Raw genomic sequence first — 22,095 nt, 5'->3', positions numbered from 1 at the left:
AATTAATCGTGATGTTCGTCCGAATCCGCGAATTGTTACATGATTGTCGCAATTAATACGTAATTATCGATAATCATTTTTTTATGCTACGCGTGTCATTTGTTTAGCTATTTCCTAGAATTATCGTTTATTATCATGCGTATCGTTATATATATATATATATATATATATATATATATATATATATAGATATTTGACGTGCCTTTTTGCAGCCTCTTCTGCATTCTTATTATGTAATATTATTATGCGAGTTATGAACATGTAAGAATTTAATAAGATTTGTGATGTTTACGATGTAACGTTTTAATTGTCGCAATTAACATATTAATACACGTTGTATATCCATTTTATTTTCATGCATCATAATAATTAATATCTTAAATTATTATATGTATAACTTGATAAATGATAATTGAGAAAAGGATGTATGCTTAAATAAATGAAAAATATATGTATAATTATATGTCATATAATTACATATAACGTGTATGTATAAAATTTTATTATAATATAATTAATATATATCTACGACAAAGAAAATATTGAATTTATTAAAAAAATTTGAAAACGTAAAAGATTTTTTTCAAACAGATTTTAAATATTACTTGCATATCTTGAATCATCGTTGAAAGTTTAATAAACTCTTATTATCACATAATTTTTCTCGACTGCAGAATGAATTTGTTTAAATAATTTAATCTTTCTTATTTTATAAATATTATTAACAGAATTCTACAATTGTATGCGTTTTTTTTTAAGTTATAATTTATAATATTCAATTATAGAATCGAATATAAATATAATTTATATTCGATTATATAGTATTAGGTGTTGGAATTAATTCGTAGCGTTTTTTAATGAAAGAATGTTATTTATTTCACATGAGCATTAAAAAATACATTAATGAAAATACTTCCCATCACTTGTAAAACGCTACGAATTAATTCCAACACCTAATATAATTAAGGATTTTTTTATTACCAATATTTCACAAAGTGGATATTTAAAATAATCCTGATAAAAAAATAATTTTGATTTCTCTTGAAAATTATAAGAAATATGTATATACACGAAAATATATAAATGTAAGCGTGTAAAAATACTTTTGGAGGTGTGATCAAAATTATTATATGTTAAAACATGTTGTCAAGAACTTTATATGTATATATGTTTATTTTCAGTCTACTTCCTCTCATTCATGGACAACGAAAGGTCGACCATATATCAATAAAATATTTTAAATATTAATATAATTTGTGTGTAAATTAAAGTATATGCTTTTTTTCTTTTAATTTACATGAACATTTAACATAAGTAATGCATGTATTATATCATATATTATATCATATATTTATCAAATATGGAAATTTATAATATTACATTATAGTGAATAATTATATCGAAATTATTAAGAAATAGTATAGAGAGAGAGAGAGAGAGAGAGAGAGAGAGAGAGAAGAGGATCATCTTTTTTTCTTGGACGACGGGACACATATGTACACATGAGAGCAAACTTAAGTAAATGTGTAATACTTTTGGACATACTCACGGTCAAAATCAAACTTACGTCAATATCCATCGGTAGGATTTCGTTTATGTCTTCGGCCTATTTCCGGTCGTCCCTGAAACGGAAGGTCGTTTACTTTTATGAAGACCAATGACCGTTTTTTAACGTTCGTTGCCGACATTGTGAAATTGTGGATGACTTTCCTTGAATTTCGACGGTGAAGGGATATAAAAGCACGTGAAATGTAAGACCAACTTTGAATCGTTTTCTAGACATCTGACAAGTAACAGTGACACATCCGTTTCGTGATGAGAAGTTTACTTTTAATAACAGCGCTTAGCGCGATTTTTCTAAGAGACTCATTTGGTAAACCAATGGAAAAGATGGATAATTCTGATGTGCTGGATCCCGTTGCTTCGATTGTAAACGACTCCTCCGAAATTGGTAATAAAAATTTTTTATTTTAATAGATAAAAATTTTTGTAACAAACACGTCTTTAGAAAATTTATTTAAAAAACGATTTTAATTTTAATAAAAATAATGCAAAAATTTATTCATTTTCATTTGCATATATGATGTTTATACAATTTCTTAATTTTTTTTAGCTTTTTCCTTCTTTTAAAGAAAGTTATCCACTTATCTCTAACTAGAATATTATTTTAATATTAATGTATAAAGGAATAAATACTTACATTACTTTAGAAACCACGAGAGAGCAAAGATCGCCGCAATTCGGTTTGTTAGGTGGTTACAGTGATTATGATTATGATGATACGTATTTCCATTACGGAAACAGACGAAAATATCATCATTATAAACCGTTTCGACCTCATAGGCCACATGGTCTCATCGGAGGATATGGATGTCGTGGAGGATATGGCTGTGGTGGAGGATACGGGGGGTACGTGTAGAATATTATTTTATTTGATTAAAAAACAATAATCGCTATTTTATACGTGACAATTTAAATTATTTTATAATTTCGTCACATATGATAAATAAAAAAAAATCTAGTTCTTCACAAATATTTGTGATCTAAAATGGGCAAGATAACCGTTTGCATTTTATCTTCTGATTCACGCAGATGGCAACCGGACTATGGCGGTTATGGACAAGGAACGTCCTTTGCTTCAGCATCAGCAGGATCTGTAGGTGGAGGTGGTCCTCATGGTGGAGGACACAGCCAGGCGAATGCACAGAGCGCGAGTTTTAACATCGGGCCTTTCTCAGCTTCGTTCAGCGCTGCTCAATCGTTGGGACAAACTGGATTCTGAATTTTTTAAACGGTAAACACTGGACTGGATCTTATCCTAATACACTGTAGACTCGTATGTTTATTTAATTAAATATTTATCTAAATTAATTAGAGCTCCATTATACTAAAATATAATAATATTTTACTTTATCACTATCTTTGCGTATTCCTATGGCAAAAAAAGAGTGCGCGGAAATTAAATAATATAACTATTAGGTGCGCAACTAAGTTCTCGCTGTTATATAACAGCGAGAACTTAGTTGCGCACCTAATAATTGTTTATAATTATTGCAAAAATATATTAATTTATGTATATATATAAAATCCATTAACTTTTATTTCAATCATTTTATCATCATAAATGTAAACAGATTATATCTTCTACCTCTTGAAAGACAGAATATGAAAGTTATGTGTATTTGTGAAAATATTTTATACACGATGTAACTGCTCTTTATTACGAACGTTTTGATTGCTTGTGAAGATTTTATGCAAAAAATTAAATAGTATATACCTTTTTTATATTTTCAATTATATAATTTATTATTACAACATTATACATAGTATTACTCAAAATTCATATATCATAGATAGAATACCAAGAAGTACAACATTGCATCTTTCGCATTCTAAGAAGGGTTAAAGACCAAGGATGTTGCGCTGCAACATTATACGCTGCGACCGCCCACGAAATTGCGCCGGACTCGTCTCGGGCATAGGTCAACGAACTCGAGGGGCTCGGAGGTCGGGTCCGGGAATCCGCGATTCGCATTATATTACCGCGATCTCGTTGTGCCCCCTTAACACCCCGCGCTGCGCTGACCCAACGCGGATGAAACGAGCCTGAAACATCTGTCCGGCGCGGCGCGGCGGGCCCTATGGCGGACCCCGAAGACGTAACAATCTTCGTCGGGGAAATACGGGCGTATTTCACTTTCGCCGGAGTATGCATTCGTGTATGGCGATTACAGCCGTGCAATGTTCATGTGTTTATGTATAAATGTGAGTGTGTATGTGTATATGTGAGCGTTTAAATATATTTGAGGGTGAGTGTGTACGTACATTTGTGGGACCTGCCCGGAAAGGCTTCGCGAATGTGAGCTGGCGCGGCGTTCGCGCATTGTGCCATTGAGGCACACGGCCCTTTCGGGGTACGTGTGAAAAAGAATGAACAAAAAAAAAAGGGGGGGAAATGAATCTTCTTGGTTCTCAGGCGATCGGCAGACGGCCAGACAGACGGATTAACTCGTTTTAAAGGGACAGCCAGACGCCATATTGTTGTTTTGGGGCCCGTAGTTTAGGTACGATGCTCCTCTCTCTCTCTCGGCGCGACGAACCGGTCTGTTTTCGTCTCCCGAGAGATGCACCTACACGCGAATCGGAGTGTCGATTATGCACACACTTGCGACGCTCTTGGACATGCAAGTAAATGGCCATTGTTCGTCGAAGGGAGTCAGAGAGCTTGGGGATCGAGCGAACGAGTTTAAATCGGATCGTTTCGGATTGCCAACGTAGAAAACAAGCATGACAAGTTGATACCAATTTTTTAACTCTGAATTTAACGATGCGCTTTATAAGTTCGAGCTGTGTATGTCGAAATTATTTTGTTTTAAATCTTGGGAGAAATCGACATTTTGACTAATTTTTAAAATTAATCCCGTATATATAGCTTTGTACTTAATATAATTCCTAGACTTTTAAAATTGCTCTTGCAAATGATATCTTCAACTTTTTTTTGCGTAACTCCGCGTAAACGTTTTATTACGCTGCTCTGTAATCGGGAAATAATGATGCCTTAGCTATTTTCATAATGCGATTTTAAACATATGTAATCCTGTGTTGATGCAACCTTCGCTACAAAATCATTAAACATAGTTAAAAGATTGTCAAAGGCTTACGTCTTTTTATTACAGATGGCTCAGCTGAACATGTTAAAAAAAAAACTGCTTCTTCTACACGACACATCTTTTTTTTTAAAGCACGAGTCTCTTTACTGCTGTCTCATCGTTTCAAAGTCGAAATTAGCAAGCAATAGAAATTCTTAATTTTATCCGAAATTCTTTCTTTCTCATTAATATTTTTAAGTAATTATGTTTGCGTAACTAGTTTAATAATCATTTTAATGGAAGCAAACATAATAGATACATGTACTTTAAATGTTAAATGTTTTCCTATTCTCCGCAGCTCCAAGGAACAGCTAGGCGGCCTCGAATCACCCCTAATTTATTTCACCATCATCGTTTCTCCGCCATCATTGTGGGCCCATTGTTTACAAACATTCTACGTCACTCACTAGGAGCAAGTAAATAAGCCTAACCGCGTGAGCCACCCTCTTGCCTCTTGCGAGAGGATTTCCTGAGCGAGCAAGTTTTCTTTGTCCGCATGCCAGCCACCAGATGTTCTCCAAAATAAAACCGACAAAATATCGCGACATAGCGCCGCGATTCGCGCATGAACGAGCGAGACGGAGGACAAATCTGACTCGAGAAGAGCAAGGACGGAGGAACCACGAAGAACGACGAAGTGGGGAGGAGACGCCGCGAGACGGAGGGTCGCTGGATAAACGGCACAAAGGGATAGGAAGCCGAAGGGAGGAGGGCCTGTTAAGAGCGAGGGCCCCTGAAATCGAGATCCGAAAAGCCCCGTGCAATGACCGGACGAACCGCACACGCGATCTTCGCCGGCGCAGCATCCTCCGTTTCGAGGTACTCTCTTCACTCTCCTCTCTTTGAAGAGGCCAAGAGGAATTTCGAGGATGGACGCATAAGATGCGATCGTCGAAGAAAGTTGTGAATCAGTTTATTTATGTGTTCTTTAGCAAAAAATACCAATCTTATTATTTCAGTGATCTCTACTAGTAATAAATGTTTAGTATAATTATCATAATATTTTTAAAAGATGAACATAAATGAAAATAAAAATACTTGTAGAAAAGATGGAAACTATCTGATATTAATTCGACATGCACATCTAAAAGCTTCCTAATCCCTTTAAATCCTTTTTCTTGAAACTATTTATGTAAGACGATGATTTTGTGAAATAATGCAGTTTTATTTAATTGTAATGGAAATTTCTATACTTGCGTTAATTGATTTTTGTTCGTTTTTTTTTTCATAATGATAATCACGACGAAATTCGCGTATTATGGTGAAAAAACAGAAAATGGAGAGCATCCGAGAAATTACGTTCGCTCGTTAAAAGATCTGCTGTGGTATTAACTGCAGCTTATTGGGTGAGGTACCCTGTTATTTTACAAACTACGGAAGATCATTAAATGTGTTATCTTTTGCGCCCCAAAATCACCTCGGCTTCAAAAAATTGCAGTCCGGCTTCAATTCTTCGCAAAAGTACAATAAATACGAATTCAAGTAACTTCATTTCATCATCTCATCAACATGAAATCGTACTTAAATCAAGAAACTATTATTCTTTTGATTAATATAGCATGAAAATTCTTTTCTGGAGGGATCATTGCCGGTTCTTGGTTAAAATTGGCATTTTCTAGATCGTAATAGTGTATACCCTGAAAAAATGACATTAACGATACCCGAGATGCATCAAAGAGACTCGTTAAAGGACTGTGCTGTCGTTAACTATTGTTTAGCCGCTCCTGGGCACCTACGGCCCTGCCAGCCGGTAAACCAGTCTCTCCGTCTGAGTAAAAAGAGAAAGAGACAGAGTAGGAGAGTCGTTCTGATAAACCGAAGGAGAGATCAAATGAGAGAGAGATAGAGGGGGAGAGGATTGAGAGGAAAAAAATGAAATAGAAAGTGGTCCGGCCGGTGCAACAGACTACAGTATATGACGCCTTTTAAAGCACCTCCTCCTGATGGTACCCATGAGTCTGTTCCTGTTTTCCACACACTATAGCAAATCCGTGATGCTTTCTTGAAGGCTCCCGCGTCATTATGCTCGCATTTCTCGTGCGGTTGTCGACTCGGAAAGTATATCCTCAACTTATCGCCGGTAAGTCGAGATACGTACTGTTAAGTATTAAGTGTTAAGTCCGAGGTCCATGATACAAGTAAGTGTAACTGCGCCAATCTATAAGGAGGCTTGTTTTGTCATTTCGCAAGATTGAAGGCGAAGATGACGCGCGAAGCAGTGATAAGAGTTAATCATAGTGTTGAACTCGGTATAACTTATTTTTTCAAACGATACGTACATTTTTTTTTTTCCAATCCATATGGCGCACAAATGTGTTCATTAAATTAATAAACGAGATATGAGCACGATTAATAATAAAAAGAAATTGGCTTCCATTTTTAAACAGGGAATTTTAATTGAAGAGAAAGTTAATTATCTATTTTAAAAATGCATGCGAATCAAGGCTATTATATTATCTGTGCATTCGTGCATTCATTTTACTTAAAAAATAAAATATTAAATTGTTTATTTTAAATTACAGAAATCTGTTTAAAATCCTTTTTATATAATATTTCTCTAACTCGGATTTTCTATAACACATTAATATTCTTCGAAGATTATTAACTTTAATATTTAATTATATAATCTATAAGATATTTTTACTGTAGAGTGACCAATTGCGATAACATTAATAAGTTGCACAATCCATTGCTTTTACGTAAGATTCTGCCAATATTGACTGCTCTAGAAAGTTATTCAATTAGTATTTCTTCAAACTCGTGTTTCTACAAATGGTGATTACGAAATCGTCGAAGGCCTTTTAACAAATCCATTTAAAGTTAACGGCTGTTTAGAATTTCCGAGCATTCAGGCATGACGTAAAAGTAATAGTAATCAGTTAGTATAATTTTCGTGTAGTCGAAAGATCGCTAATATTTGCTATTGATATATCTGACAAATTTTTTTAAATATGTAAACGTCTGTACTGTGTGTCTCTGTGCGTGGAAGAATAAAAGTCAATTATTTAAGGATTTGTCGCTTTATATAATTTATTTTTTGTTTCATATATATGTCAACGATCAGGTAGTTAAGATCAAATAATTAGATATTAATCAGATAAATGTAATAGATATTAATAACAGTTTAAATTATTATAAACGTTAATAATAATCTAATTATATTATGAACTGTATGTGTGAAGGACTCGACAATGTATATGTTAGAATAGATTGCATCAAAATATTTTATTGAAAGCTTTGTTGATTTTTTGTTTGCTCTCTTTACAGGGTAACAAAAATTTCGATCTTTGGACATATTAAAATTCCCGTTACAAAATGATTAAAATTTTGGCCCTTTTGCTATTCACTTCAGTCTGTGTCATAATCAATGCTCAAGAGACGGCATCTAATGAAAAATGTAAGTAAAATCGTAAAAAATATTTGTTAAAGAATATTTGAAGACTTTTATTATATGTTTTCGCGAAAATATTCATATAAATTGTATATGAAGCAAAGATAAAATAATTAATTGTATTTAATAGTAAACTTTAAATTTTCTTTACCTTTAAAAATTTAATTAATAAAAAATTTATTTCCGCATCTCTTTATCTATGAAAGGAATATTTATCTAAAAATGAAAAAAAATTGGATCTTGAATTTTACTTTCTTCAGTAATTTGTTAAATGATTCATTATTTCTCTTTAATTGCGCAGCACTTTTTGGCCAAACGTTTGATGAAATTATCGTATCGTCGGATTTAAACGTTAGAAGAAAATCAAAAGAAAATCGTCAGGGCAAAAGATTATTATCAAATGTGCCGTCAGCAACTACTGGTCCACCGGAAAGACCAACTGCAATTGCGTCCAGACTCGTTTTCGCCGATGGAAGCCGTATAACGCCAGAAAAAAGGGAGAAACGTGGCATAACAACGCGAAGGAGGTAAATTGATAAACAACTATCTTTCTTGTTAATTGAGTTATCGATAAGACCCGATTTGAATTAATTAATGTATCTATTATAAAAATACCGATTAATCATAAAAACGCCGAAGTATATTAATGTCAGTTAAATCACAATGTAAATTATTTTGATACATATATATAAATGTGTGATTAATTTTAAAAAGTAATTATAGGTAAGTAATTATAGCTAAGTAATTATAGGTAATATCAGTTGATAATATTTTGCCGTTTTACTAAATCTTCAGCGAATTCACTTAATTACTGTTTACTGAATTGTGAAGTAAAACTGAGTGAATATTTCTCTAAACGACTTTCATCCGATAATGTAATCGGAAAAAAATGTTAATTACTCTAAATCAATTCTCAGGTGGAATTTTAATTGTATCACGAAAATAGAAAAGCATATTTCATGTACTTAATTTTCAAAACAATTAGTTGAAGAGAGAACAGTTTATGTTTGAATCGAAAACTTTTTATAAAGATTTGTTTATAATTGCATATACTTAACATTAATTATTACGTGAAAGGACTTACATGATATTTACAATTTCAGGTATCTGGATCTGGGCGTCGCGGGATACTTGCTGAAATCTCGGAAACGGTGAAAATTTTATACTTCGAGGACAACCGCACGACCCTCCACACCCTCATCTGTGATCACACTTCTTTGGATGAACTTTTAGGCCACGGTTCATGTACAAAAAGGATAATAAAATTTTTCTGTGTCATAACACTTCCAGCTTTATCACTGCGCACTCGCAAAATTATTCTTCTCTCTTGACTTTCCACAAATCCATATTTTACATATATATACAAATAAAATAAGACCTTCCTAAATTTCAATAATATTTAACATTTATATATATATCTTAGAGCGAAAATCTATAAATAATATTCAAAATCAAGCATATCTCTTTTTATTTAATAAAATTAATTTTTTAAATTAATTTATTAAAATATGTTATTACTATTAAAATTTTCAATTATCAAAATTAATCATTCTAAATTTAACACGTATCTTTGCATTTTATTATCGTTAACATAGGACAGGTTTATTTTAGACTCAAGGAAAATAATATAGTAGATTTTCTTGAGATGCTGAGACAAACACAATTTGAATACGATTTTTTTAACGAATATATCCTTATTGACGACGGTACGTCACGGTCTGACAATACGACCGCCGCAATGGCAGGCCAATTGTCAGGCATTCCGCGTTCGTACGCGAGCCGAAAAAAAGATCGGTTGGCTGAAATATGGCAGCCCGCCCTCAAAAGATAGCCGCTAGCACGATCGCTATGCATCGTGTCGATGCACTTCGCCACGCGATGCACCCACGGCACGTGACACGCACGTTCAAAACATATCATTTATGTACCAGCTTTTCCTCTCCAATTTCTCATCTCTCATTTGCTCAGGTAACATTCTTTTCGTTTCTTTAATTAACTTTTAGATTGAAATTAATGATGTATCATAATAAAGTTACTAATAAGTTTCAACATAAAGATAAAAATGTGAAGATCGTGATGAGACTTATTATTTATTATATTATACAACCTTGGCTCTGTAACTTCTTCATTTAATGATTTTATATTCTTATTTTTTTGTATCCTTGCTCTTGCGATGATGAAATATACATTTCCTTGTCTTCGAAAACGATTGTCATATTAGATTTCTGATTTTATAGACCTCTATAGATTTTCTTAGAATTTCATAGCTTTTGAATTTAATATCTTCTTTACACACGTTTCATGATTACTCTTTTCACAAATTCGTCAGACATACGTATTGTAATGTCTTCATTTCATTAGCCACAATCTTCATATTCTCTGTAAGCATAGGCAGTAATAATAATACAAAATAAGTTGTTGAATGCAAATTCCCGTTATTAAAGAATGAAATTATATTACGCATTTGTTATTTTCTTGCGTATGTAATGCAAAAAATCTCGACTTTTCTTTGAATCAACTGAATGCCGGAAGACTCCGGGAATTTAATTTACGGTTAAGCTATAACTTTGCAAATAGTCGGTCGTTCGCTTTGTGCGTAAAGAATAAAAAAATCTCGCGTTCTGAACATTAAAAAAGTTCGACTAAAGTCATATAATATTTTATGGCGATTTCGTGGTTAGACTCTTCGGCATGCTGAGTTGCTCGTTCACATTCTTCTGCTTTAACGTTACAGTATATAAGCAAGAACATGCTATAATTGATTGAAATGATACGATGAGTGCAAGATTCTTTGGATTTTTATAAATTAATTGTTAATACTTTAAGAAATCAAATAGTTGAAAAATTCGTCGTCAGATTGCAGTGTGCATAATTTTTGTATTAAGCTTGAAGCGATCGATCTCATCGCGTCGATCCAGGCCGGAAGTAGCATCCTACGATATGAATACAAATCCAACCGATCAATTTCCTCGGGCAATAAGGAGAATGGACCGGTGCAGGTGTTTCGTTTTCGACCCGATCTCGCATTTGCATCAGACCTCTATCGTGATGCAAAATCCGTAGGTCTTATTGCATATATATATACCGTTTGCGTATACACGTTTATGTTAGTTGACGGTGCACCTGCAACTATTTTAGATCTTCCCAGGAAAAGCTGGACACTAAATCCTAAATGCGGTTATCGTCGATCCACTGACTGCTAATCACTGACGTCAGTGGCGCAGCTAGAAAACTGGGTTGACTATAAAGACGAATGACGTTTTATTTCTGTTTTACTAAATTTATAGATTTATAAAAATTTCAAAAATCATTTATCCGTATTATTTAGAGGATGGCACAATTTTCATTTTGGTAACGATTATTTAATCAATTTAGGAAAGAAATTTTTTAAGATCTGCATTAGATTTGTTTAAATTTAAACAATTATATATAACTATCTCTATTTAAAATATTTTTCTTTCTTAATTTTTTATTAAAGTAAATACTTTTTTAGCTTTATTAATTATATATTCATTTTATTTTCGAATTTTCAATAATTCCCACGATCCAATCTTTTCGTCTTGCCTACGCCACTGAACAGGATACACATTTAAGTCAACACGTACAATACTATGATTCGATACAGCATGAAGCTTTCGTCTGTTTTATTTAGAAAATTTGCAAAATGAACGCAATCCACAGGCAAGATGTTACGCGGTCTTTCAACTCGCTGTGCTTACCGGATTTACCGGACTTACCGGACTCTTCGTGATTGGTTTCCAAATAAGATTGTGAATATCTACACCGAGATGTGTCTTGAAATGCTGTTTTGCGGAAGCTGAGGTGCAAGTTTTCAAAGCTTTTTAATTTCAATCAAATACCTTTAAAGATATTCTTTAAAAAAGATTTAAACGGTTTAATATCTCTATATAGAAAAAATAAATATGTATTTGTAAAAGAAAAATAATTGCGCATTGCGCTAAATTAAAAATATTAATTCGAGAGACTTTCTTGTTAATAATAATTGCATTTGGCTTAATCCCTTCAAATCTTTGAAATCGATGCGCGAACGACAAGCGAGAAATTCGTATCGCCCATCGATTTAATGTGCGTCACGAATTAATCATCAGCATCACTTGCCAGTCGATCGTTCGACAAGATTTCGAGTTAGGCGAGGCTACCAAAGTAGTACGATCTGTATGTCTCACGTCTTCGACGGCTTGTCGCACGTGAGCCGATCAACGTATGCCGTTGCCCAGCGTGTAATTCGACATCGCCTAATCTTAATTCAGCCTGCGCGATGGCACTAAATGAGATTCCGTCGGCAAAACCGCGCAGACATTTGCGAAAGCGGGAGTCAAGTGTACCGCTGAAATCCTGAGAATTCTGGGATTTCTGATTTTAATTCCGCAACGAGGAGGGTTGACTTCGTACACGAGATATGAATTCATTTGTTGAATTTATTCAACAAGTAAGCGAATAATTATGTAAGAGATTATAATTTATACTTTATAGAACTCAGCGAAAAAAGTACTACGATCCATTATAAGCATAGGGAATAATTAGAAATTAGAATCATTTAAATTACATACATTACTTAAACCATTTAATTCTTGTAACTATTTTGTGCTCAAAATTATTTTGGTAAATCTTTATAAATAATTATTGCATAAACAATTTAACTATTTGTAAAAATAACATGCGCATCTCTCATTTTGTACCAATGAAAAAAATTATTTACAGCAAAAAATAATGCCATAACGATCTTAGATACTCGATTAATAAATGGAAGCATTTCGTATCTAAATTTTGTAAATCTATATCTTTCGCAAACTCTACATGCAATACACATCTGATATGTATCGCTTTAAAGAAGATTCAGAATAATTGCTTCAACGGTACTAGACGCACCTGTTTTCTTACCTATAAAAATGCCTTATTCTCAAATCGATTTCAGATACGGTCATTGAACTTGTACCGCATTATTCTCAAATCAACCACGTGCTACTTTAAATCCGGATTATTAATTATTTAAACAGTACATTGTAACATAATATGTACATTAAAAGTACATTGTAACATAATATGTATTAGGTGTTGGAATTAATTCGTAGCGTTTTTTAATGAAAGAATGTTATTTATTTCACATGAGCATTAAAAAATACATTAATGAAAGTACTTCCCATCACTTGTAAAACGCTACGAATTAATTCCAACACCTAATATATTAAAAAAAAGAGAAAAAAGCATTTCTTTTATTTACCTTTAAATTCCTTGAAATATAAATTTTACTCACACGCGGAGAAAAAAACTTTGCATTATACAAATTGTTTATAACATATTGTTTAATTGTGACAGACATTATGACAAAAATATTAATTTGTTAAAAATTGATTAGCAAGAATCACGAATAAATTTTTAGATGGTACAATAATTTATCAAGTTTAAAATAATGATTTAGTTGACGCGTTGGAAGCTGAAAGATTTTAATGGAATTATGGATTCTCAAAAGATTAGAATAATATTTATTCTAACTCACATGGATTCTCGAAAGATTAGAATAATATTTATTCTAACTCACATTCGTCAGTTAAGCGGCTCGATTGTCGTGCACTCCGATATCGCAGACATTACGTCGTGAGTTCGTTATTTCATGAATCAATCCCGAATCGCACCGCTTTCCAAGTCACGCATATCGTATTTTTGAGCGTGACCAGACGGATCAAAAAGTAGCGTGTCTGACAGAAGGTAGGCGGTATCGCAGTTGGTATCGCAAAATTCATACATCATTCCTCCCTCCCCGGAATATTTTTATACATCATACTGCCTCTTCCTTCTCCGAGAGCATAAAAATCAATCTCCGGAGCACATCCGCGTCGTTCTCTAACTCATATACCTAGAAACCGAAATGGAAAAAAAGAATGGCGAGCTATGTGGAATCACAATTGCAGAATTAATTCGCAAATGCAAATACGAAATTTACAAGCAACTCTTCGATTCTTGATGACTCGCTGAATCACATGTTATGTAATAACTTCAACTTACACTTAATATAAATGCAACAATAAATATATAACTATATTTGACTTATTATTGTCCAACAAAAATGAATTTTTTTAAGAATGAAGAACACAAAAACGAAGGTAATTGTTGACGTAATCTTTTGAACGCTAAATATGATCTCATTTATCAATTGCTATAATTTAATAAATGGAATTATACTTAATATCCAAAAATCTACGTTATGAGAGAGAAACATTCTTTCTCTCACATAAGATATCTTTCGATTAAAGTAGTTCTTAACTCAATAATATTCATATGAACAGTTTATAAAACTAAAAAATGTATTTGTAAATTTATTATTCCAAAATCCAAAATTTTGACAGAAAAATATAAAATTCTTTTTCTTATTTGATTTATATTCTTATCCACTTATAATTGGAAATTACTTCTGCTCTTGTGTATTTTATTCTTGCGTAAATAATAAATATTAACATAATAATAATGTAATAAAGGATAAAATAATAATATAATAAGGGGATAAAATTTTATCGATGTAATAAAAAAGGTAAAAATCCTTAAAGATTCTAATTAATATATTAATACTTAAAAATATTTAACAAATGCGTATTATAAAAAAAGTTTCCATTGTAAAATATCAGATCTCTTTTTAGAACAGCTGAACAAACGGTTTTAAACGATTATGCAAAGATACCGGATCCATTCACCGATAATGACGCGAGTTTGACGTAATTCCCTACGACTGCACGTGTGACTTCTTAGAATTAATATTATGTCAGTCATACTCGTCTGAACGGGTACGTTTGGTCAGAGGTGACGATAATTCTTCGGGGATGATCAAGAAGTCTGTAAGAGTCCAATGGTGGTAGCTGTCGTGTCTGGAATAGTAAAACGCGCTCATAGTCAGATTCGTCTTGATGTCAGTCTCCCTTCAACCACGCTTCATCTTCAGCTGCAAAAGCAGACGCGGTATTATCTGATCCCTACACAGACGACGTGCTCTCATTGCGGGTCATCCCTGCTGCTATTCACATTTTATGTTTGTGACGAATGCAACGACGCATCCCTCATAACTTTTCGAAGTACTAACCCGACTTTCTTGCGGTTGCATTTGATTATACACAAGTTTTTACTACCGCGGTCGTTATTTTAGCTTAAATTTGAATTTTGATTTTCATAACTCTAAATTTTATGTTATACAAAATTTAACTTTTTACTAATAATAATTTGTATAATCACGTTTATCAATCTTTTAATTTTATTACTACTTTACTTTTCTCAGGACGTGCATTATCCGTAAAGAGGAAAACGGCAAGCAAACAAAATCCTTCGATTGTCAGATCGTGTATATTTTTAGATCAATTGAAAATGCATGAAGCTGCCCACGAGTCTGTTTGTCTGGCACGTTAGATTTCTCTATCACGTCTTGATCGGGGTGACTCAGTAACTCACGTCGCAAAAGAGGGAAAGTGTAAGGCCATCGGCCCTCCGCGACATTCATCAACCATCGCCCATTCACATTCTCGCCGTTTCCCAAGCGAATTCATTACAAACACTTTGTTTCAGTCAAACGCCTCGAACCAACCTGATTCTTTCTGATTCAGGATTTATCACTCGTTCAATGTCCTCTTTCTCTGATTCTCTAACCATGGTCATTCAAAAAAGATAGAATGAATGAATTGAATAATGGATAAAAAAAAATAATTGATGAAAAATATGCTGCAAGTTAATGTGAAGCCAAATCTAAATTCGCAATCCTTTCTCCCCTAATTTAGTGAACCTTAAATTCCTATAAACATTAATGAGTTCGTCAAGACAATAGATATTTCGATCAGATATTTATGTGGTGCTATAAGATTGTCTTTTCGGATATAACGATACTTTCCTTTTAAATATACGTATGCATATCCATCAATAATTTCATGTCATTTACATGCATAGAAGAGCCTCGAATAGATCATCGTGCGATTCCCCATATCGGTCCGATCCCGCGAATCCAGATTGTCATCGGCGCGGATCACAATTATAAATTCACGTTTCGCATCGGTCATGACGATCACGTAGAGCTTGATGGTGCGTGCGCTTACTTTACCGCGATCCTGACCGTATAAGAGACCACTTGACGAAGGCTGGTGGGGCATTCCGTATCCCCTGTGTATCCACCAATAAGTCCGACCCATCCCATACCCCCATATCAAGGTACCTACCCATCCCATTGTCCTGCATGTCCGTGGTATAAAAGCTATTGCGATGGTAAGGACTACCAGCATCGTGCAAAAAGTTGGTGCATCAAGATCGGCAAGATCGGTGGAAGTGAACCGCTTAATTATCTGGATTTTCCATCGAAGATCGCTAAAGCACGAAAAAGTCGTATTTCCTGAAGGATTTCTAAAGAGACGAATGATCAGAGTCGACAAAGGATCGTCACGAAAAAACTCGGATTAAGATCAGAGCGAGAATGGTCAACTACATTAGTTTCGTTCTAATTGCGATGGCGTCGGTCGCGATAGCCGAGTCGAGAGTGATTCCGACTGAGCCTAGTAAGCGTTAGAATTAATATACTAATTTGAAATATTTTTCTTGAAGATTTTAAAAACATTTTGTGTATAATACATAAGGCATAAAAAACTAAATTATAAAAAGATTTTCAACTTTTTTAAATGTTATGTAATTAATGTAGAAACTAAACAGGCACAATAAAGTTATGTAATAAATAAAACATCCCGATAATTTCAAATGTAAATAACAATAATTATTCTATAAATTTTATTATTGTTCTATAATTCTTATATTAAAGATCTGTTTCCTAAAAACGAAGCTAAAGATTTATGAAAAATAATATAATACCTACGTATTATTATTAAATTAAAAATTTGCATTATTTACAGTTTCTGTGACGCTGGATACTTACGGCAATCCTGTAATGTTCCTGAGAGAAAAGAGGACAGCCGTGCGTCCTTATCCACACAGGACGATGATGTTCACCGGTTATTACAGACCGATACGTCGCACGAATAACAGTGGCCAGGCAACAGGCGTCTTCGCGCAAGGAAATGCTGTGAGTGGCGAAGCTTTCTTCGGTGGTATGCACACGCCGCATCTCAAGGGTGGCCCGGAACCAATCGAGGAATCGGAAGTGTCCAGCGCCGAGGCACAGGCGGCGCCGGCGCCTGAAGAACAGGAACGCGAATTTCATCATCATCGAAATGAAGTGCATCGTCATGAGGAAGAGCAGCATCACGAGCATCGTCACGATGAGGAGGAACAGCTTCATCCCGACGATCCTCATTATCATCAGGATTCTTACCATCATCATCAGGATTCTTTGACCCCTCAGGTGACCCTAACAATGATTTGATGAGATTTGCATTTGATATAAGTGTGAAACTAATTCTTAAATAAAACTTGAAAAAAATAAAATAGTAAGTCCATAATTTGTAGCATCAATTTTAGATGTTTCACGTTTAAAATTGTGAAATCAGTTTACGTTTATACATTCACGAAATAGAATTTTTGTAAGATTATAAATATTGATTTATTTAATAAATGGTTTTCTATGAAATACGACATGGAGATCTATATTATTCTTACAGGGGCATCATGAATTGGAGCAGATTCCGTTAACTACAGAAATTGCACAACCGACGGAAAAGCCGTTTACTGCCACGGAGGCGTCTCGTCCAAAGATGCATCATTCCAAAAAAACGCATAAGACACCCGTAACTATCGCTGACGATGATGACGACGATGAGGATGAGGTGGATGAGGAAGACGATGAACCGGTTGTGCCATTTGTACCTTTTAAGGGCAACAGACGTCGTCAGAAATATCCTCATTTGAACAACTTCTTCCCTATGGTCTTCAGCTTCCCAAGACTGGCTACTCGCGCTGGATCTTCTGGATCTGTTCCTGGTGCTATCACTGCCATTGCAAATAGTTACTCTACAGGAAAAGGCGGAGTTGCCAGCTCAGTAGCCACTGCTTATGGAGGATCTCCAACTGGGTAAGTTATATTTTCCTTCCATTGATTACCTTCATAAAGAAACATTGCGATAAAAAACAAGTTAGCGTTAATCGCATTGGAAAAAAAGATTCTCTCTCTTAAATTATTTTAAATATACTGAATTAATTCAAGTATTTGTAAAGAAAAACTATCTTTATTTAAACAAATCGCTACAAGAAATAAGAATAAATATATAAGTAAATATGTGCAAATTAATACATTTTGTTATTTGTATTTTTATTAGAAAGAAACAACGCCCGCAGCCGTATAAGGAATAATTGTTAAAGTGATCGATGTTATCAGCGAATTAACAAATTAAATTCGCCTAATAAGAAGTTTTTAAGACAATCTCTTTTGGACAACTCGCACATTATCCTCGTAATTGCTAAGTCTTTTTACATTTTTTATTGTATTATTAAATATTTGTTAAATCTCAGATATAAAAAAAAATATCAAATTATACACAAAAGAATTTTCGACGAAAAAGCAAAACTAATTAAGAGCAATATTAAATTTGTTTTTAAGAATGTGCAATTTATTATGTGAAAATACATTTTTAAGTAGACATTAACATAAATTTGCAATCTTTTAGTATATAGATTATATCGAGCTTTAAATTATTGCTGTATCACTTTATAGTAAACTTTCAAACAGATTGTAACTGTTTAAGTTTAACAAATCTTAGATGATTTGTTTCATTTATATCCATTAATATATCAAACTACAGTTAAAAAATTAAATATATCTAGTACCTTCTTTATGGAATATGCAATCATAATTTATAATAATATAAGAAGACTTAGTAAACTTAGCATAATCCGCAATCGCTTATATTTTTGTAAATTATGAATTGTTATTAAATGTTCACATTACAGTGTCATCTAAAATAAAATTCTAGAAATCTAAATATCCGACTAACTCGAGGAAAATCCAAATTCAAATAATAAAATTGATTTATGTATAATTTTTTAATGAAAAAATAAATATTCTTTTTATATACATTTAACAATTTATATCTATTTTTTATTATATCTATACTATTAAGTCTTTTGTAAATGTAAATTATAATAGAATAAAAAAATATTAAAATAAAACACTTTTTTGGACTTTCTGAGAATTTCTAAATATAAATAAATTATATTATATTATGACAATTATATAACATACGCATTTTATTTACATAAAACTCAAAGCAACAGAAAATTCAAATCTTGCGAATATAATATAATATCAAACTTTATTGTAAACATATAATCCGAAGTTGAGACATATTCATTATTATATGACGCGCATTTTAAAAACGATCTACGATTAATCACATCATAATAAATTAATCCGTAATAAAAAAAACACATACTAATTATCATATATATACAACAGATGATAAATGAAGTATGCGGTTAAATTAACGTTTTCAATATATTTTATCAAAAGCTGCAAATTTATGTGTGTGATTGATTAAAAAATCCGTATAAATAAATCTTTAATTTTAACATATCAACGACTGTACAAAATAATATTCTCTATTGCAACATTCACTGTATAATACATGACGAGTCAAGAATTAAGAAATTTTTAGTAAAGTAGATGGTATTTACTTTGTCTGGAAATATTATGATTAATAAAAATAAATAATGAAAAGATTTGATGGTTCAATTAAATTTATACTGAAATAGTTTTGTGCAGCGTTTTAAATTTACACAATAAGTGCAATGACAAAATTGCTTCTAACTTTTAGAAAAATAAAAAATTGAAACGATCAATTTATTAAATGGTTTAATAAACAGACATATAAAAAGTTGACATCGGAAAATTCCTACGCTTATTACGTCCATAACTGTTTGTAAATACCTAATTGTTTGCACTTGTCGGAAAAATTATGTTTCAAAAATATTAATAGTAAGATTAAGACAGGTGACTACAAAATTATAAGATCACTTTGCATTCTCATGCAAAATTGCAATCACTTGTCTTTGGAAGGAATAATAATGCGAACGTTGAGCATACAATACCTATTATCGGAAATCCCAAATTTAGGCGTGATGTAACTTTTAAAACAATTCTGTTTGAGTATGATGCAAAAAAAACGTGTAAATTTATTGTATGAGTATACGTTTTCCTAAATAAATCCGTCGGGTAAAAATTCTTATACAGTGATTCTTATACAACGTAAATATGTAACATGACAATTATGCGGGATACTGTGCTAATAATTTCGATCTACGTTAGAACGGAATGGAGATTTCCATTTGTAAAATGTGTTTTTGAAGTGTTTACTAATTGAAAAATTATTTAAATCAACTTTATATACAATTTACGTCATCGGAATATTTTCTAATTTTATCTATAATCAAATTCCCTAGTATTATGTCTCTGACTTTACTTATATAATATCTTCAAGATTTTAAACTCATACATGTTAAAAATTCCGAGTAAGTCTTTTGAAACTTTCGTAACCAATAATAACTTTCGTAACTATAAATATATAGACTATTGCGAAGTCTTATAAATAATTTTGTAAGGATTAAAAATAAATATTGTGTGTGTGTGTGTGTTTGTGTGTAATATATATTTTTAATTAATTGAATTAATTCATCAACAGGATCTTATTTTAAACCAATCAATGTTTTAATTAGAATGTTTATTTTAGTTTATGTTTTAACATAAATATGTATTAAAAAATCAAGAGAAATTGTAATTAAGTATGTAGTTTGTTGAATAGATCTTTAACCATACAATTGTTTTATATTAGATATACAGAAGAATAATATTAGATGAACAGAGTACTTATTGTTGGGAATTCCGAAATGTATTCGTTCATCGACCTAAGACTGTGAAGTCCCGAGAAAAACCAAGGCCAGTTGATCAAGATTAGTTAATGTATCCTCTAGGCAAGCAAGATTTCACGGTTCTTTAAGCTAACCGGCTATTCCGGTGACCAAGCGTAATTAATGTTGGACAATGAATTTAAAGATGATTATATGCACGACAACAGTTGAGAAATGGTATTTTGAATACTTAGTTATACAACAGAATGTAAGAAGCTTGAAGGTCAAAAGGATTAATAATTAAAAACGCGTTTTTATTTTCACATTTTCCGAATGTTGGATAAAATAGCGATTTCTCTCGTGTTAATATCGTTCTTTCTGAACATAGGATTTACATTATACATATATTATGGTGATCTTATATTATGATTGTTTTGTTTTATTACACAGTTTTATAAACATGGCAAAAATATTTTAACATGTTCTATTAAGGATAAAATGTTTGATGATAACATGAACAGCGTGTCGGATATTAATTATGTAGGCAAAATTAGTACTCACGTTTTCCTTCATAGAAACCTTCGTTATGCTATTCATTGAACTCTCTTCAGTGTATCCACAATTTCTTATTTACCTCTTCAACCTACTTTACCACAATTATTTTTTATAACTCCACTATTAAAAACTAATTAGCACGATTATTTTGACAGTTTCCCAAACTTTTCAGCTTTTTTTCTATTTTAAAAATTAAAAATTAAGTATTTATATGGGACAATCTTTGTATGAAAATACAAAAATCTTTTAAACTCTCTATCAGAACATTGTTAATTATTATTTAATAATAAATTGCTATACGATACTAAATTATTTCAATTAAAACTATTACTTTAGAAACTTTAATTACTTCTGATTAATTAATTAACTTAGAAATTTAGTTGTGACGCATAATAATTATAATAATTACTACAAAGTTAGTAATTATTAAATAAAAACCGTTAATTAATATTGATTAATAAATTAATTACTGTAAAGAAATCTTATTAGTGATCTACCTGTATTCTTTCGCACTTCCTTAAAATTTGAGAACTAAGACGATCTGCGATATCGAGGATTGCTGGACTTGTCACGAAATGACGTTCCACTGAGTGAAGGACGGAAGTCATTCCAGGGACACAGCGCCAGCGGCACATCAACTCCACATCGACAAAAGAGAGGTTCATTCTGTTCGTGCTAATGATATACGGCCGATTCGACGCCGATTCAAACTGCCCGTTTCGTATCTGC

General features: G+C 32.5%; 3 protein-coding genes and 1 long non-coding RNA gene across 5 annotated transcripts; 3 read left to right on the top strand and 1 right to left on the bottom strand.

Moving 5' to 3' along the window:
- Positions 1-140: 140 nt before the first annotated feature.
- On the top strand, positions 141-5,705 carry LOC105143896 (uncharacterized). Its single transcript, XM_087411938.1, has 4 exons — positions 141-1,951; positions 2,211-2,409; positions 2,593-2,794; positions 4,948-5,705. The coding sequence occupies exons 1-3, from the start codon at positions 1,816-1,818 to the stop codon at positions 2,780-2,782; spliced, it is 525 nt and encodes a 174-aa protein (XP_087268064.1). The 5' UTR covers positions 141-1,815; the 3' UTR covers positions 2,783-2,794; positions 4,948-5,705.
- On the bottom strand, positions 1,985-22,026 carry LOC105153846 (uncharacterized). 2 transcript variants are annotated; one of them, XR_015546958.1, is made up of 5 exons: positions 21,864-22,026; positions 21,373-21,457; positions 17,839-18,072; positions 16,952-17,383; positions 1,985-2,778 (listed from the first exon to the last, which is right to left on the bottom strand). It is a non-coding gene; the product is annotated as an uncharacterized LOC105153846 (long non-coding RNA). The 2 variants fall into 2 exon arrangements; XR_847139.2 differs by lacking the exon at positions 1,985-2,778 and having other exon boundaries at positions 16,639-17,383.
- LOC105153847 (uncharacterized) lies at positions 6,574-9,323 on the top strand. The gene is made up of 4 exons (XM_011068953.2): positions 6,574-6,729; positions 7,917-8,046; positions 8,342-8,567; positions 9,144-9,323. The coding sequence occupies exons 2-4, from the start codon at positions 7,965-7,967 to the stop codon at positions 9,193-9,195; spliced, it is 360 nt and encodes a 119-aa protein (XP_011067255.1). The 5' UTR covers positions 6,574-6,729; positions 7,917-7,964; the 3' UTR covers positions 9,196-9,323.
- On the top strand, positions 15,511-19,044 carry LOC105153845 (uncharacterized). Its single transcript, XM_011068952.2, has 4 exons — positions 15,511-16,580; positions 16,929-17,377; positions 17,634-18,043; positions 18,288-19,044. The coding sequence occupies exons 1-4, from the start codon at positions 16,499-16,501 to the stop codon at positions 18,319-18,321; spliced, it is 975 nt and encodes a 324-aa protein (XP_011067254.1). The 5' UTR covers positions 15,511-16,498; the 3' UTR covers positions 18,322-19,044.
- Positions 22,027-22,095: the final 69 nt, after the last annotated feature.

The sequence above is a fragment of the Acromyrmex echinatior genome, chromosome 12, assembly GCF_024713525.1.
Source record: "Acromyrmex echinatior isolate Ae372 chromosome 12, ASM2471352v2, whole genome shotgun sequence".
Taxonomy (NCBI): Eukaryota; Metazoa; Arthropoda; class Insecta; order Hymenoptera; family Formicidae; genus Acromyrmex; species Acromyrmex echinatior.
Note: the sequence above shows the minus strand (reverse complement) of the source record. Positions and strands in the feature narration are given on the sequence as shown.

Excerpts from the sequence above, each read along its gene's own strand:
- LOC105153847 (XM_011068953.2), top strand. The coding sequence starts at position 7,965 with ATGATTAAAATTTTGGCCCTTTTGCTATTCACTTCAGTCTGTGTCATA. Across the intron at positions 8,047-8,341 it reads GACGGCATCTAATGAAAAAT|CACTTTTTGGCCAAACGTTT; the intron begins GTAAGTAAAATC and ends TTAATTGCGCAG. Across the intron at positions 8,568-9,143 it reads GGCATAACAACGCGAAGGAG|GTATCTGGATCTGGGCGTCG; the intron begins GTAAATTGATAA and ends TTACAATTTCAG.
- LOC105143896 (XM_087411938.1), top strand. The coding sequence starts at position 1,816 with ATGAGAAGTTTACTTTTAATAACAGCGCTTAGCGCGATTTTTCTAAGA. Across the intron at positions 1,952-2,210 it reads AAACGACTCCTCCGAAATTG|AAACCACGAGAGAGCAAAGA; the intron begins GTAATAAAAATT and ends ACATTACTTTAG. Across the intron at positions 2,410-2,592 it reads TGTGGTGGAGGATACGGGGG|ATGGCAACCGGACTATGGCG; the intron begins GTACGTGTAGAA and ends TGATTCACGCAG.
- LOC105153845 (XM_011068952.2), top strand. The coding sequence starts at position 16,499 with ATGGTCAACTACATTAGTTTCGTTCTAATTGCGATGGCGTCGGTCGCG. Across the intron at positions 17,378-17,633 it reads AGGATTCTTTGACCCCTCAG|GGGCATCATGAATTGGAGCA; the intron begins GTGACCCTAACA and ends TTATTCTTACAG. Across the intron at positions 18,044-18,287 it reads TATGGAGGATCTCCAACTGG|AAAGAAACAACGCCCGCAGC; the intron begins GTAAGTTATATT and ends TATTTTTATTAG.